This window comes from Calonectris borealis, chromosome 1 (genome assembly GCF_964195595.1).
Source record: "Calonectris borealis chromosome 1, bCalBor7.hap1.2, whole genome shotgun sequence".
NCBI lineage: Eukaryota > Metazoa > Chordata > Aves > Procellariiformes > Procellariidae > Calonectris > Calonectris borealis.
Genome location: NC_134312.1, coordinates 152,835,565 through 152,851,534, shown reverse-complemented (window position 1 = coordinate 152,851,534; position 15,970 = coordinate 152,835,565). Strand labels below are relative to the sequence as shown.

Here is a 15,970-nt window from a genome sequence, read left to right as displayed (position 1 = left end):
TTTCCTGCAAGCGTTATTGATGCAGTTGTTATTCTACATCCTATTACGGGAAGTAGCACATGGTTAGACAGCTTTATTTGCTGCAGAATCAATCCCTGCCTAACTTTTATTACAGGTAAGAGATTAAAACCAGTTATATGAAATGATGAGAGGAATTCCCAAGTGCAATAGCAATGACATCATGTGAGACCATTAAGCAAAGACTTAATTATTAATATGTAGTACTTCGCAAATCTGAAAGGTAGAGGGCAAACATTTTGAATTTGCTGTAGTCTCATAGTCATAGCACAAAAAATCCTTTAAGCATCAAGGAGCTTGTATTCAGTGTTTTTCTGCACTCTGTTAATTTTTCTTCATCATTTTTAATAATAGACAGGACTTTACACTTCAATTATTGGCTTTACCAGTCATATGAATATTCGTAAGAATAGGTGGAGGTGTCGAGAGGAAGATACATCTCAAAGCAACTGCCGTGTTTCTGTTCTCTTTGCACTGATCTTCAAGAGTTTTATTTAACACCTTTAAGGGATAAGTCTGGAAACGAAAACTTACTGGATATATAAAATCGTGGCGTCCATGACACTAGTTCCACAGCATGTTCCTGTCTTCCCTCTGCCTCTTCTCCGGGCTAGCCTCTGCGCTGCACAGCTGATAGGGAGAAGGGGCAGACAGTCTGGCACTGGCAGCCACCCAGTCGTCCCCTCTGGTAACGCCTGCCTGCCCCCTCCGCTGCTCCAGAGGCGTGGGCTAACTGCCTCTTCTAGTTGATCAACATCTAACCCAACTCAGGAATTTGTTTTTACTTGTATTTCCTTCTTAAATATGCTGCTTCAGCTTCCTAACTTCCAAAACCCCATGTAGCCTGACAGTTTTTTCCCATTTATATTGTTTGGTCTAATCAAGTATCTCTAATGTTGCAACTGAATTTATGTATGTGTATGCATCTATGTATATATGTATACATCTATATATGTTCTTGCATATGTGTGTGTATCTCTGTCAAGGAATTGGAGACTTGCAATGGGAGTGCTTAAAAGACTGATAAATGAGGCCAGTTTAAACTTTAAAACAAACCTACTGAATTCATTCCTTAACAACACACTTTGTGCTAATGGTTAGTTACTGCATATTATTAATCATTATTGCTATGTATATAAAACTGTTAGTCTATAATACTTGTATGCTAAATTAACTGTGACTATACAACAGCATGGAGCTGCTGCTGTACAGCTGGCACCGATGGCCGAGGTCCTCGTTAGTCTCCAAGGTGAAGGCGATCAGGCTGGAGAGTGCTTCCACCAGAGGAGATGTCTGTCTTCCTTTTGCCCCTGTCATTGTTGGTGTTTATGCTTCTTGCCCCCCCTGCCCTCACCTAAAGGGGGATTCAGCTGCTCCTTAACTTGGTTTTGCTTTTGCCAGTCATGCCTCTTGTGCCTTGGGCAGGGTGCCCTGCCCGTTTTCCTGCCCCCGGGCTTGTTTTGGTCTTTATCTTGTAACTTCTGTCGCCAAAGTGCAACTGTGCGAGCCTGTCTTTGCTGCATTGCTCACTACGTGAAATGCTTGCACGTAGCGTTGGGCTGTGCCATCGCAGTATTACAAAACGCTTGCATGCTGGTCGTTCTGCTATTTAAATGTGCTATTTATGTTTGGGTTCCAGGCAACCTGGTATTAACTATACCCAGATTAATACACTTAGAACTTCCACAGAACTTTTCTACTTCAGCTACACTAGCCACAAACCTTGCTCTGTGTTGTTATTATTTGTAATTCCAGAAAAGAAAGAGAATAATCTCAGATGGCTAAAAGTTCAAGAGAAATCTAAATTCAGGGTGACAATCTTTGTACTTGAAGAACCAGATCCGGTGGACCTGCATACCCTTTTTTTGACCTCAGAACGCATCATCCTTTGGTCAACACGGGGACACTTCAGTCTTTCCTGTGAATGTATTTATCCCGTCAAAGGCCTTTTTGTAAAGTCGGTCTAGGCTGTCATTCTGAAGCTGTGGCTCGGCAGACACCCAGTCCCTGGGAAATGTGTTCAGCATCTTCCTGTGCTGTGCTGTAGCGCTAACTAACGTGGGAGCTTGGAATGCTGCGTCGCCCGAGTCAAACGCCCGCATTGTAGACGCTGAATCACATACAGTCAAGCAGAGAATCTGCCTACGTTAGAGACACCAAGTGAAAAGTTCTCCGTTTCTTGGTAATATTTAAATGTTCTGTTTATAGACAACCTTGAATTACTTTTGAGCATGAATTACTATTTTGGTATCAAAAGTATTTTATTATTTTATTGTTCTCCATGTTATTTTGGAAAGATGCACAGGGGGAGACCTGTGTTCCAACAAGGATATAAAATTGATTTTCACTCAGTCTCTTAGAAGACAGGCAAAGTCCCACTGTAAAAATTGAATCATGAAAGGCCAGGGGAAAAAAAAACATCTTGAGGATGCATTTTCTTATTGTTGCTGAAATGCAGAATGCCCAATTCTTCTATGCAAGGCTCAAATACCACTTGTGGTTTTGAAGAGGAAATACTCCCTCCAACTGGATTCTTTCTGCAAGCTGGCTATCTGAGTGTCACTGTGGCAAAGGAGGTTAACCTGTTACCATCTTCCCACTTCCTAAAACGTCCAGGCAGTGAAGGTGTAAATTGATTTCTTCTCTTGTATATCTTTTTTCTGTGCAATGTTTATTCTCTGGCTGAAGCATCCTGGACTTCATCTAACATAAACATACTATACGGACACAGCAATCTTGGGTCTTTGTATCATATGTGGTAGAGTTAGACTTCTCAAATTCTAGATTCATTTAAAGATTTAGTGTTACTTCAGCATCTTCCAGAGTATTCCAAGTAACCCAAAACTCATGATTGCAATACAGGGCTATTCTACTGGAAAAAGAAACCAAACAAATAACAACCCCTAATAGTTAAATGAACACAGTTCTCCTGGACGTAACTGGATGTTACAGTCTTACCGGTCATTTTTATTAAGTTACATACATACAGAAGTTGTATAGTGGTAAAATAAAATCTGTAAGCTAGAGGACAGATTCCAAGTTCACTTCTTTTGCAGTCATTGATTTGTCAACTAAAAAAATCTGACTTGGCTGACTAGTACAAAAAACCAACGCACTGGGATACAGATAATTTTAATATACTTTTATAGTTTATACATCCTATACAAGAGAGAATGAGAATTATATTACCTGCTAGTATTTCAAAGTATTGATTTCTTTTTGTAGCTATCTAATTATTTCTCAATGTCCAAGATTTAGTATCATACATCAATTATTTATTATGGATTGAAAAGTGACAGCAAATGACGTTTTGATCGTATACTTATTTTCTCTGAAGGCACAGCTGCTCAGTTAAGAGGAAACTTGTTTTGTACAAATATTTGCATGAAGGCAGCAGCATACCGTAGCCATGGAATATTAAGCTATGTACATCGAGATAATCCTCATCTCCTTCACACACTGAGAGTGGTATCTTGATTTTTAGCTATATGGGTCATCTTTCAGTAGAAAATGTCTCTGCACTGTAATTTGCATAAATTTATATGGAAATCATAGTGAGAAAATAAATACAGATGAATGTGATAATAGGTAAGTTTACTCCACACGTGTTTTTCAGAAGTGTCTCTGTTGCTGCTCAGTCTTCTATTTTCAGTTTAAATTCCACTTTTCCTTCATATGGATCATGAACATTATCAAAGGTAATTCCAGCTCCAATGATTTTGCACACTATTTTAAGTTCTACATTCCTCGTAATGTTGAGAAATTTCACAGCTACCAAAGGATTGCTGTAGCTGGGCTAGGAGGGGGGAAAAAAAGTACTTTAATTTTACACTACCAATTTAAAAATAAAGTCTTAAAATTAGCTTTCTCTCCAGTTCTGGTAAGATTGCAGAGATGCTCCATACATTTCATCTTACACAAAGATAAAGGAGAAAAGCGATACTGAAATACATGAGCACCCACCTGTGCCTTTTTTCCATAGTAGGGGAAGTAGTGCAGGTTGAAGGTACCATTCACGGGGTAGTAGTCCACCTCCAGCGGGTGAGACTCGTCGCCCTGTTCGTAAAGCAAGAAAGCAGCTCTGTTGGCTGGGCAATCGTAAGCCAGCCCTGGGCAAGTGTTTTACTGCTGCTAAAAGCTGCCCAGCGTATATTAAAACTCAAGTTCAGAAGTCTGTTTAGCGCCGGTCTTATTTTTATTTTTCGAATAAAAGTGGAAATCTCCCGCTGTTACTATTGCCAAGAAAAACGGGCAAGGGTTTTTTCATAGCAGTTGTGAATTCAGTGAACGGGGACCTGCTGAAATGTGCAGAGAGCCTGGAGGAGCTGCTCTGAGGCGTGAACTTCACTAGTGGGAGCTGAAAGCAAACAGCAAATGATCTTCTCTGCAGCACGGAAAAATAATTTTTCAGATGCTTTTAAATAAAACACTTTTTTTCTGTTCTTAGGATGTCTGCTGGTGCAAGAAATTGCGCACAACTGAGACTATTCCCAGTGTTTGGCCAGAGTGATCTGATTCCAGAGCTGCAGGGTAATCTTTCCGGTTGCAACAGCTATCAGAGCTGCAGCGCTTGAAATCTTTGAGTTTCAGACCTCGTACACTTACCACATATGTGCAGTCCACTCTTGGTGCAGTGCCATTGCCAGGGAAAAACTTGATAATCTAAAATAGAAAACACACATTTGGTTATCCTGGAAATTGTTTTGAGATAAAAATGAGCAAACAATTAACTGAGTTTCAAAGGATGCTTAACGCGTTTCTGCGTAAGGCACTGTCAAACAGATCATCTCAGCTTATGTACCTGGGTGAGAAACCACATCGTGGCTGGATATTGAGGAAGCGGGACGCCGCGCTGCCCGGGATGGGCACTGCAGGTGGGCTCTAGCCTGGCCAGGGCAGGTAGCGCTGCACCTCCTGGCAAGTCCAGCTCATTTACCCACATGTACCACTTGCTCTTTCTGATGCCCAGGCAGCCAGGGGTCTCTTAAAACAGCTAATTGCCCGGCAATAAAGGAAAAGCTGAATCTCTCTGCTTTTCATCTTACGCCTTGTTAGAAAAGCTTGGCTTTGGCAGAAACCCTTGGGCCATTTGATCCTGCAAAAATGGTGGGGTCGCACCCTGTAGCAGCAAAGGCGAAAGGAGGTAAAGCCCCCCGGGCACTATCCATGTGCCTTTCCCCTGCCGGGCTGGCGTGCCGCCTTGCTGAAGGAGGCAAAGGTGTTTTGGGGAAAAGCCTGCGTTTCACCTGGCAAAATCAGGGGCACAGCTCTCCTCTCACAGTTAGATCTTGCACAGTTTCTTGAAAATGTCTAGGGTGCAAGCCAAACAAAAATCAAGTGATTTTGTCTATCAGGAACTGGAGGAGAATTTGAGCTCTTTGCTTTCTACCGAAATTGAACCAGAAGGCTCAGAATTTTACCTGAAAACAAAAATAAAAGGCTTATGCCTTTGTCTATATCCTGAAAAAATTAAAGGAAGCATAGAAGATTCCCTTTTTCCTCTCCAAAAAACATGTTGGTGGTTTTCACTGAAAAAAAAAAACCACCAGCTTTGAATTTTGTTTTTACAGGCTCTGCTAAAGATTTTCTTTGCAGCCTGGAGAGATAAGGTGTGCAAGTATCATCTCTCTGAAATCACTTCAGTTACTGTCACATCGTAACACCTTAGCTGAAGGCACAGGATCGTGGTATTGCAGAATGAAACTGTTTTATGTACTAGTTCGTCGGATGAGAGCGCTACGGAGATGCTAACAAAACTAAACGAAAGCCAAAGCTTTGGAGAGTCAGTTCAGAGATCACTTTGCCCTACGTTACTTTCCTAGGGGTGGTGACCAAGTCTCACTATTTCTCTGGTAACTCCGGAGCTCTCTCAGGAAAAGCATGGGAATTTGTCTTCCCAGTACAAAGCAGAGATTAGAGCCTGTGGCACCAGACGATGTAGCAGCTCCCCAGCGGAGCTATCAGGGGATTTTTTTGGTGAATTCTTTCTTGCTCGACACCTTGAGCTTGTACTTACCCTGTTCATTTTTATAATAAAACAGGGTTTTCCTTCTGGAAATCCGAAAGTAGGATCTGTGATGCCGGAGCAGTTTTGAAGCATATCTGAGGTAAATTTGCAGGATAGTTTTGTTTTATTCGGGCCATCAAAGGTGTCCTGAATGAAGTATGTGTTACTGGTGCAGTTGACGTTCAGACGCTGAGCAGCTGGCGTATATGCTAGATGTGTGAAGGAAGAAAGAAAAATTCCCCTCTGAAGTTCTTCATATATAAATTATACATCTCAATATCAGACTGGAGGTTATATCATGGGAAACTGTACTTCAAGTGAAGTTGGGATTAGATGGAATGAGGAAAGTTTAAATTGTTTGGGTTTGGGGTTTTTTTTAGAATACCCAGGCAAAGCAAAAAAAGAGGTCAAATTGAGCTAAGGCTGGCAATTTGTGTTGATAGCTCCATATAAAGTCCATTTCAAATATAATTTTTCTCAATATGTGTATGAGAAACACAGAAATATGATAGTAAGGCTCACAAGGAATATAAATGTATTAAGATATGAACAGGCAAATGGAGCACCTAACCTACTTTGACTATACTCTTTGATGACACTCTGCAACGGCTTCACCAGACTTATGGCACTTTGATATTTGTAGTCACGGACAATATTAGATTAATTTAGATGAGACTAGTTTTGAAGACCTTTTTTACTCCTTCCTTCAAACTTTCTATTAGCCTGTTTTATTAAGGCTATTCAGGCTTAAAAAAAGTAAAAGCTCTGAAGCAGCAACTAAAGTTCTGCTTTAACAGACATATTTACATATATTTGATTTATAGATTTATGAGGTGATTTGCTCGTCCCTTTCAGAAGATGCATTTTCCACTCAAAATCTCTGATTTCAGGACAAATAGAAAGTGGAAACACTGACTTAGGGTCCTCAGACCCAATAAGGGAGATGCGACAGCACGTTGCTTCAATATTATGCAGGAAACCTCATTTTTACCTGTCAGAAAAGTCCGAAGAGTTGTCACTAAACCTTCCCAGGTTTTGTTGTCGGATACGTTGTAATAAATTTGTAATCCTCTATCCCCATAAACGTCGGGTCGTAACGTTACACCTTCATGGGGGAAGAAGAAGGAAGGCAAAGCAGAGGAGAGGTGCCAGGCACAGATTTGTTTATTTAAATTGACCATAGCGATTACGCCGCATCAAGACTCATTGTAAGTGTACGAGATCCCCAGGCTTTGCTGGAGAGGATTTAACCACATATGGAAACTATCTCAGCTCTGAGTTGTTCAACCAAAAACCTAAAGCCTCTGCTACTGCTAAACTCTTTTCTTTTCATGTATATCTGTGCTGTTATCAGAACAGCTTGCAAAATCATTCCAGCAATCGCACTGGATTTCCCCAGGACTTGTTAAAAATAACAGTTACAATAGTCAGGCTACAGAAATAGATCATACTGCATGTGAGAAACAGCTTTTGAAAAAGCCACGCTTAATATTTTACAGGAATCATTTTGCCAGCAAACATCAAGCTTACTGAATATTGGAAAGGAAACCAAAATTCAGCAACAGGTAGACAGAATAATTTTTAGGGCTACGGCTTCGAAAAAGTCATTTTTTCCTTCCCATTGCTTGTAAAAACAAGCCATTAGGGGGGTGAAGTTTTAACAGTAAGCACTGATGATCTCTCAGTGATGCTGTCTTGTCCCTCCCCGGTCTCACTTTGTGTCCCACAGATCTTTATTTCTGATCCTATGTGTCTTTGCCTATCTTATTTTTACTTGCTTGGCTGCTGGCACAGCACATCCCAGTGGGGAGGGATTCCCGCTCTCCCAGGGACTTTCCATGCTGCTGGCAAGCGTGGAAATACCCACGCCAGGCTGCTCGCCCCAGCGCCCCTCCATCTTGCCGGGCACCCCAAAACCCTCCGGGGTGCTTGGGGGGCTGGGGCAGAAACCAGGGTTTTCCCAGGGGCTGACCCCTGCCTGTGGGGAGAGGAGGTATATATTTATATAAAAATATATAAATATATTAAAATGAACAAATGAAATAAACATGCCAATTTTTTTTTTAAAGCCTAAAAGTGTTTTCAGGCGGGGGCTAAACTTTGCAGGGATCGTTTGGGGAGAATCGACCTGATGTATTCCACGTTTGTCTCTTCTCGCGCCCGGGCTCTGCCGATGCCTCTCGGCCCAGCCCTGCCCCGCGCAGCCGCTGCGGCAGCCCGGGGGGTTTGACTCCCCGCCGGGCAGCAGCCGCCCGGACCGTGGCTGTACCTGGGGATTTCAGCTGGTCTTGGTAGTCGGGTTCGTACAGATTCACCGTCCTCATTAAAGAATAAATGGAGAGTGCGAACAGCCCCGACATCACCACGTAGAAAGCCAGGTAGTACAGGCTGATCCACACTGTGGAAAAAAAAGAGGGAAAAATCTCATTTTTTGAGCAAGGCGGTGCAGTGATCCCTCCGCAGCCGGGACCGTCCCGGCAGCAGCAGCCGTCTCCTTTCTGCCCTTGGCCCCAGGGAGGTTTTCCCTGCGAAGGGACTGGTGTTTTGGATCTTTTTCTCTACACTCAAAATAATATTCTTCTAGAAAAATTTGGCTGTAAATTTGTTCAGTTTTACATGGATTTTTGAAGTAGTTGGTGCTTAGCCCAGATTATTTAAAGCTTAAAAGATTGTGTGGCTTCTTGAAGTCACTTCACATATTAAGACCATTTATCTGCTTATTAACATGGACTAAGCGACACGGCCAACGTATTTCTTCAACAAAAACAAGTTGCTCCTTGTGTTATTTGGATGACAGATGTCAGTATTTCAGGTGTGTTGATTTTAGACCCGTATCACTTCGGTGCCTTTTACAGCTGACATCGCCTTCAGCAAAATGTGTCATCGTGCTGTTTTACTCTGGTGTGAGATGCAGAATAATGTTGTGTTTCTGTTTGTATCTGCACAACGTGTCCTACAGGCGGCTGGTGCCCTACAAGCAGCCAGTGAGTGTTTTGGGGGGGCCGTCAGAAACCCCTCCCTGCAATCATCGGCGCCTCATAGCACCTGCTTCTCTCCAAAGTGGAAAGGCTCACATTTCGGCTTGATTTTCTGTAAAACCATGGTTTTAAGAATGGCTAATAAGCTACACTCACGGGCTTCACGGCAGCAAAAAGTCATCTGGAAACTTGCAGCTACTCTTAAGGTCAGTGGGAAGAGCAGGGACCTTCCTTACAGTGGTCAGGGCTGCCCTTCCCACAACGTAGATCAGAAAACACATCGTCATCGTAGACACAAGTTTGCATCAGCACGCAGCGATAAGAGAGAAGAGCTACTGAGCAGACAATAATTTAGAAAGGAATTTCGGAAAAGCAAAATGTGTTTCCAGAGAATTGGACAAAACCCACCGACTAAGCAAAATTCTCCATATACCAGAACCCCCTACAGCCAGCAATGTCAGAATCATACTGTAACCATCCCCCTTAGCTATTAAGAAGTTAATTGCTAATGTGTTAAGTTTTGCCTTTTTGAAATATCTGGTCCAAAATCGGTTTAAAGTCTTCTTATATTTGCAGGATCAATACTTGGATCAATGTTTTGATCTAATTGACTCAGCTTACAGGGCCACCCTAAAAGTGGCTCAGAAGCATATATGGGAACTGATGTCTTCAACAATTCCAACACATCTACCACCACATTATGCCCCATTCATTAGGACGACCCCCATCCAAGACTTTTAAGTAAATCAGAAGGAAGAGAAGATTCTTGTGTATGAAAACCTACCCCAGTTAATTAAGCTCCTTCCCATAAAAAGCTTTGTTTCTGGATTCCAGACAAAACGACGGAAATTTTCCATCCGCTCGCTGCAGGTCTTTTTTTCATTTAAAGTTGCCATTTTCTCACAAAATTTCCCCAAAACGCGTCCTCTTCAGAAACTAAGAAATTCAACCAGTGCCCAAACAGTCGCCCAAGAAAATCACTTTGGTTTTTATACCTTCTTCTCTGCTGAAGGTCAACGAGATTACTTCCTATACCAATGAAAGCCCCTGCTCACCATTATCAACCCGCAGCAGATACAATTCTTTATAAAGGCTGTTGATAATGCTCGGTGTTGAGGCCGGCAAAGAAAAGTTCGTTCCTATCAAATGCCCTTCTCCTTTCTCTTAACCACCTCAGCAGATTGGCAGAGTTACGCATTTTGCCGCGTGCCTGTAGGGCTTCTGATAGACTCGGTGCGATAGCTGTTATCAGAGCAGATAAAGCAAAGGAGAACTTGTTTCTCTTTAGGTTTTCTTTTCTTTTTTTTTTGTTCCAGTTACCTGCAAATAGTGGATATAATTCTCCCACTGCAACCACTGTAGCCATCTGTTAGAATATAGGGGATCGCAGCGGGAGTGAGTGGGGGAAAAGCACCGTTTCCCAGCGTGTTTGCCATGTTGCGCAGCCGGGGAAATTAAGATCTGGAAGTGCTCTAGCTGTGCGGCACTGCTGAAGAGCTGCCCACCGACGTGCAGCTTCCCACGTGTAATGTACCGGGGGAAGTGTTTGCTGGGGATCCCTTTAGAAAAACACTCTGACTCCTTAAAGTATTAAACTATGTTAAACAATGTTTTTCTGTTTTCTGTGGGGAATGTTTTTAGGTGATCTCTGACGATGCTAACTCAACTTCAGAGGGTATCCCCACATTGCTTGCTGACTATCCCTGCCTCCCTCTCAGCACACCACCAGAAAAGCCAGAAGAAGGATGGAGAAAAGAAAAAGGAAAAAAAAAAATTATAATATAATAATATAATAACTTAATAATATAACAACATAATAAAAGTTTTACCATACAGGTATATGACGAGGCAGAGTGGAGAACGTACGGGTGTCATTTAACTACCTTTTCTATCTGCTTTACAGCCCAAGGCTCTGGTATGTTCAGAGGCAGATGCCCAACCCTGAGCTCGCTCTGTGCACAGAGGAGCAGGACCAAAAAGCGTCCCCAGCAGCTCCCCGCAGACAGAAAAGCAAAGGGCGCACGGCAAATGGCGGAGCCAAGGGGCTGTCTAAACGCCTCTGCTGCAAGGGGAGCTTGGGTTTTAGAAAGCCCTTCCAGGCACGCTGGTGTGCTTGTCGAAGTTGTTCGCTAATGCTTTTACTCTCTTATGGGACCCCAGTAACGTCAAACCCCCAAACTGCCCTGTGAATTCGGCAGGACCAGGGTTTCATCCTTTTTAACTGGGTATATTGGCGTGCCCTGCCTTTCACTCACTTCACAGGACGCATGGTGGGGGCAAAATCTTTAAAATGGGCGCATATGAGAAGGTTGACTGAGAGACTTTGGATTATTTGGACATTGAGACAGCTGTAACTGAGCCTGTCAGCTGGAGTAATATGGCAGGGTTATTCTGTCAGCTAAATAATGCTGTTTCTGAACACAGAGAGAGATTTATTGTGCTTTTCTGCCTCAGATCAAGCAGCATGATAGTTTAGCGTAATAGCCACCAATTTGGGGCGATTTAACTTGTTTTCAGATGATGAAATCGGAGTCAGGCCAAGTAAAAGAAAAATAAGATTTACAGGCTTTTGACCAATTTGTATTTCCCATAGAAAGGAGAGGAGGATGAACAGGAAGGTACTTTCAGTCATTACACCATAAGCTGACCAATATTCAGGACAAATGTGGAGGTTTTTTTAAAAGTTAAAATAAGACAAGGAGATTGGGCAGTGGCCTGAAAATGATGAAAATGAAACATCTGCCCAGAGGTTAAAAGGCTTGTGGAGGCTCCCACGTAGCAGTTTCAGAAATGGGAACAGAGGCGTGAAGAGGTTAGGGGGAAAAGCGGGGGGGGGGGAAGTAGCAGGTCTCCAGCAGGATTTAACTTTTTTCCGTATTGAGCAGGAGCCCGTCTGGTGAATTGGATGGAGGGGAGCAACTGGACTCAGTCAGATGGGGAGTTAGAAGATTTATAAAGAAAGAGAAGGAAATGTAAATCTCCACCCTGCTTGCAGAAAGGTGATAATTTAACAGTACGCAACTTCAGTAGGCAGCTAAATCTAAACAACAAACAGATTAATTATTCATAGCAAAATTAAATCCCAAATTATGTTCAAAAGGAAAATGTTGCAAGTGTCTGCACAGGAGGCGAAACGGAGCCTCTCGAAACTTAGGAGTTTGTACTCTAATGAAACTGAGACCAAGGATTTCATGTGCTCTTCTGTCTGGTATTATATCCCGTCTGTTCCCATCTGTCGTTGGCTGGGGAACCAAAAACTCTGCTGAGCTCAGCACCGCTCGCCCAGCTGTGGCTGCGCAGCGTGAAGGAGACGGTACAAAACCAGGAGGGCAGAGCCACGTGCGGGAGGGCGAGCTCAGCAGGACCGTGCGGGCAATGGGAGAGGATCACCGTCGGCTGCTTTCATCCCAACGGGGCCAAAGAAATTTGTCAGGATTTGCATATTACAGAACAAGTGGGAAAATGATGGTTAAAGGAAAGGAAAGCCAGATTTTAAATGGAGGGTGAGGGCCTGGCTGCTTTTAATGTTGCCTGTAACCTGTACATAATCTGCTAACCTAGATTCAACAGTGTCGGCTATATTAGGCAAGATGAAGGAAGCTCAATGATTTAAGTGGATGATTCGAATTAAATTTCCTTATTTCTAAACTGGGGTTAGTAAAGTTCAGTTAAGATTGAAAATGAAAACGCACCAAGTTAACAGCAGTATCTACAATAAAAGGTAAGAATAAAGCAGAACAATATTACAGCTGGAAACCTGTTCTGACCAGAAGCTCCAAAAATACAAATTAGATAATTGCATTAACCACGTTAATATAAAAGTGTAAATAGAATTAATATAATTTTATTATATCCTTGTTGCATAATAAGCTATGTACATAATTTCAACTGATGCACAAATTAAAAACATGAGTATATTAAACCCAATAAATTACAAAAATGCATTTACATAAAAAACACAAGTAAGAAAACCAAACTCATATAAGAGTGGGCAGTTATATTAAGATGGTTACTCTCTTCGATTTCTCCTCCAGTGTTGGAAATTTCTAATGAAAATGTCAGATATTTGTCAGTGAAAATGAAAGATGTCAATATTTGGAGAGTGATGCATCAGTAGATCCGCGCTGAGAAACTTGCATTTTATTGAAGAAATCACCAGGAGTTTTGAGCCAGCATTGAACTTAAAGCCAAGACTTGCTTGTGGAAGTGGTGCCGCGTGTGCCAGCAGCCAACTGCTTGTGGCAGTCGCCTGGTGCTTGTGAACAGGCGCTTCATATTTAACACTAGACGGATAACTGCAGAAACAATCTTCGTTAAAAACTGCATTTCGCTTGCATGATTTCTAAATATAATTAAAGAAATGGGATTGGTTAGAAAATAAGTAACTCATTAAGTATGCAACTCCTCTTGGAAGCTATTTGCAAGCACATGAAAGACAAGAAGGTCTTCTTGGGATTGGGAAGGTTGGGATTTACTAAGGGTACACCGTGCATGCCAGGCTGGTTTTTTTCTCTTGTGAGATGAGTGGGCTGGTGGGCAAAACCAGAGGCTTTCCAATTTTCGTCACCCGATCCGACGTCAGCAGAGCTTGCGATGCGGCAGGCAGGCGGGGAGCTGCCAGCTCAGGAAGGACGGGGGGACGGCCGGCAGCCGGGCAGCCGGCCCCATAGCGCACTAGTCAGAGGGTGGACATCCAGCTGCAACGAATATGGAGGGGTGTCCCTCAGGGGCCAGCACCGGTGCTGGGGCTGTTTAACACCCGCATTAACCGTGGACACCACGGTGTGGTGGTCAATGTGCTGGAGGGCAGGGCTGCCACTCAGGGACATGTCAGCCGGCTGCAAAGGGGCTCTCCAGACCCTCCTGAGCTCAGCAAGGGCAAAGGCAGAGATCTGCACCTGGGACAGGACAGCCCCACGGTGCAGGACAGGCAGGGACTGACTGGCTGTGGGGCAGTGCTGCAGGAGAGGACTTACACGGGCCCTGCTGAACAAGAAGTTGAACATAAGTCAGTAGTGCACCCTTGCAGCAAGGAAAGCAAACCACATACCCGGCTGCATGAGCAAGAGTGCAGCTGGGAGGCTGAGCAAAGCGGTTATTCCCCTTCATCCAGCACTCACCAGGCCACATCTGGAGCCCTGTGTCTGGGGCTTGCAACGGGGGAAGGCTGCAGGGAGATCCTCCTGCTGTCTTCAGTGGCCTAAAGGGAGGTTATAGGGGCAAGCTCTTCTCTGAGGAGCACAGCAAAAGGACAAGAGGCAGCAAACACGGGTGGCAGCAAAGGAAACTCCGGTGACCCAGAAGGAGAAAGCTTTCCTCCATGAGGGCGGTCACTGCAGGAACAGGAGCCCAGAGAGGCGGAGCGGTCTCCATCCCTGGAGACACTAAAAACCCAGCGGGGTGCAAGCCTGTGCAACCTGCTGTACCCTTGGGGCTGGCCCTGCCTTGGGAGGGGGTGGGACTAGGTGGCCACCAAAGGTCCCTTCCCACACAGACCATCCTGTGCATCTACGATCCTAATCTATTTTTAGTTAGCAGGATGCGAACCAGAAAAGGACACCTAACACTGAAAACCTGTGATGATGGTGTTATATGGCAATACCTGGCATTTCTATATTTGTCACTTCCAGCTCTGTTGATGGAATTCGTGAAAACAAGTGTACACTGCGCCGTCTTCAGTGTCACGGGAACGACCTGATGTTGGAGATCCTACAGCCCCAGCCGGAAAAGACAGCCCTGCGACAGCCCCGAGCCGCTCTGCTCCTCTCTCCCTGAAAGCTCTTGTATAAAACTAAGTCAGCGTAGCAGCAGCTGTCAAACCCTCGGTGGCTGCCCTGCATCACGCCCGTCGAACCTCAGCGATCACACAGGCACCACCAGCACAACCCACGCAGGCATCATTCTCCTTTCCTCCCCGGGCAGAGCTGCTGGCAGACCACGGAGGAGGATCGGTTTTCCACCCATGGTTTGTGGCCCCTGAGGTCTCTGTATGAACGTCTTCCAACCACTTTGGGAGAGGTAATCCAGAAAAACAGCCCCTGTGCCCATGAGCATATGGTCTCCACACGGGGATGAACTCTACTGGAAAATGCTTAGAAAAAGCCAAACCTCACAGGTTTAGAAGGCAGCACATGAGGGGTACAGCGTATGTTATTGTAGTCCTATTAGCACCATACTTGTCAATCAGTAGGTGTTGACTTTGCTGTTTCTTTATTTTCTTCTCCAGTTCTAATTGAGAATACAAAAATTAAATATTTTATTCCAGGCTGCTTCATCCAAATGAGAATGAATTTTTTTTCAGTTTGATGTCTAATCAGGGCAAATCGCTTGCTTTTGGTTCAGAATAGATTAATTGCTACCTGCTTGCTCTGTGAGACTCCCTCAGGAGTAGTAATTCCCCCCATTTCTGAGTCCTTCAGCTCGGCCCCTGGGAGCAGGGCTGTGCCGGGGCTCCCACGACACAGCAGTGGGGTTGCAGGGGGGGACGGGGTTTCCTGGGCAGATGCATTGCCCGGCCAGGGAGCCCATCCCATTACCCTGGCCAGGGCACAAGTGGTGCTCAAGATTCAACCCCCAGGCGATGTGACAGCAGAGGCTAACTCAGCCTGACACTGAACTGACCTGAAATGGAACGTTTAAAATTTCAGGAGTTTTTTGTTCTTTGGATATTTTGGCATTTCAACCTTTCCTCCTGTCAGGTGTGGCTGCAAACCGCCTCCCTGTTGCTGCCACGGGACCCGCGCTCCCCCTTCTGCCCTCCCTCTCCATCCTCTCCATCTTCTTGCCCTGCTCCCAGCTCCTCCTGCCTCAGCAGGTGGGTTCATTCCTTCTGGGAGGTGAGCCCCTCGGGGCGACTGCCCGTGTCCCCTTGCTTGTGTACGTGCAGGCATGTGACAGTCATTTGCAATCACAGCTCTTCTGTGCCCACAGTGATTCACTGAATTAGGAGATGCTGGTGCAGACTTTG

The 15,970-nt window shown here is 44.3% G+C and overlaps 1 protein-coding gene across 1 annotated transcript; it reads right to left on the bottom strand.

Annotated features, from left to right (window-relative positions):
* Window positions 1–1,910: 1,910 nt before the first annotated feature.
* Window positions 1,911–11,233, bottom strand: ATP4B (ATPase H+/K+ transporting subunit beta). The gene is given in 8 exon segments (XM_075140630.1): window positions 1,911–2,160; window positions 3,624–3,814; window positions 3,982–4,074; window positions 4,624–4,680; window positions 6,035–6,234; window positions 7,017–7,130; window positions 8,295–8,423; window positions 9,788–11,233. Coding segments are annotated over 8 exon segments (1,146 nt in total). The 5' UTR covers window positions 9,900–11,233.
* Window positions 11,234–15,970: the final 4,737 nt, after the last annotated feature.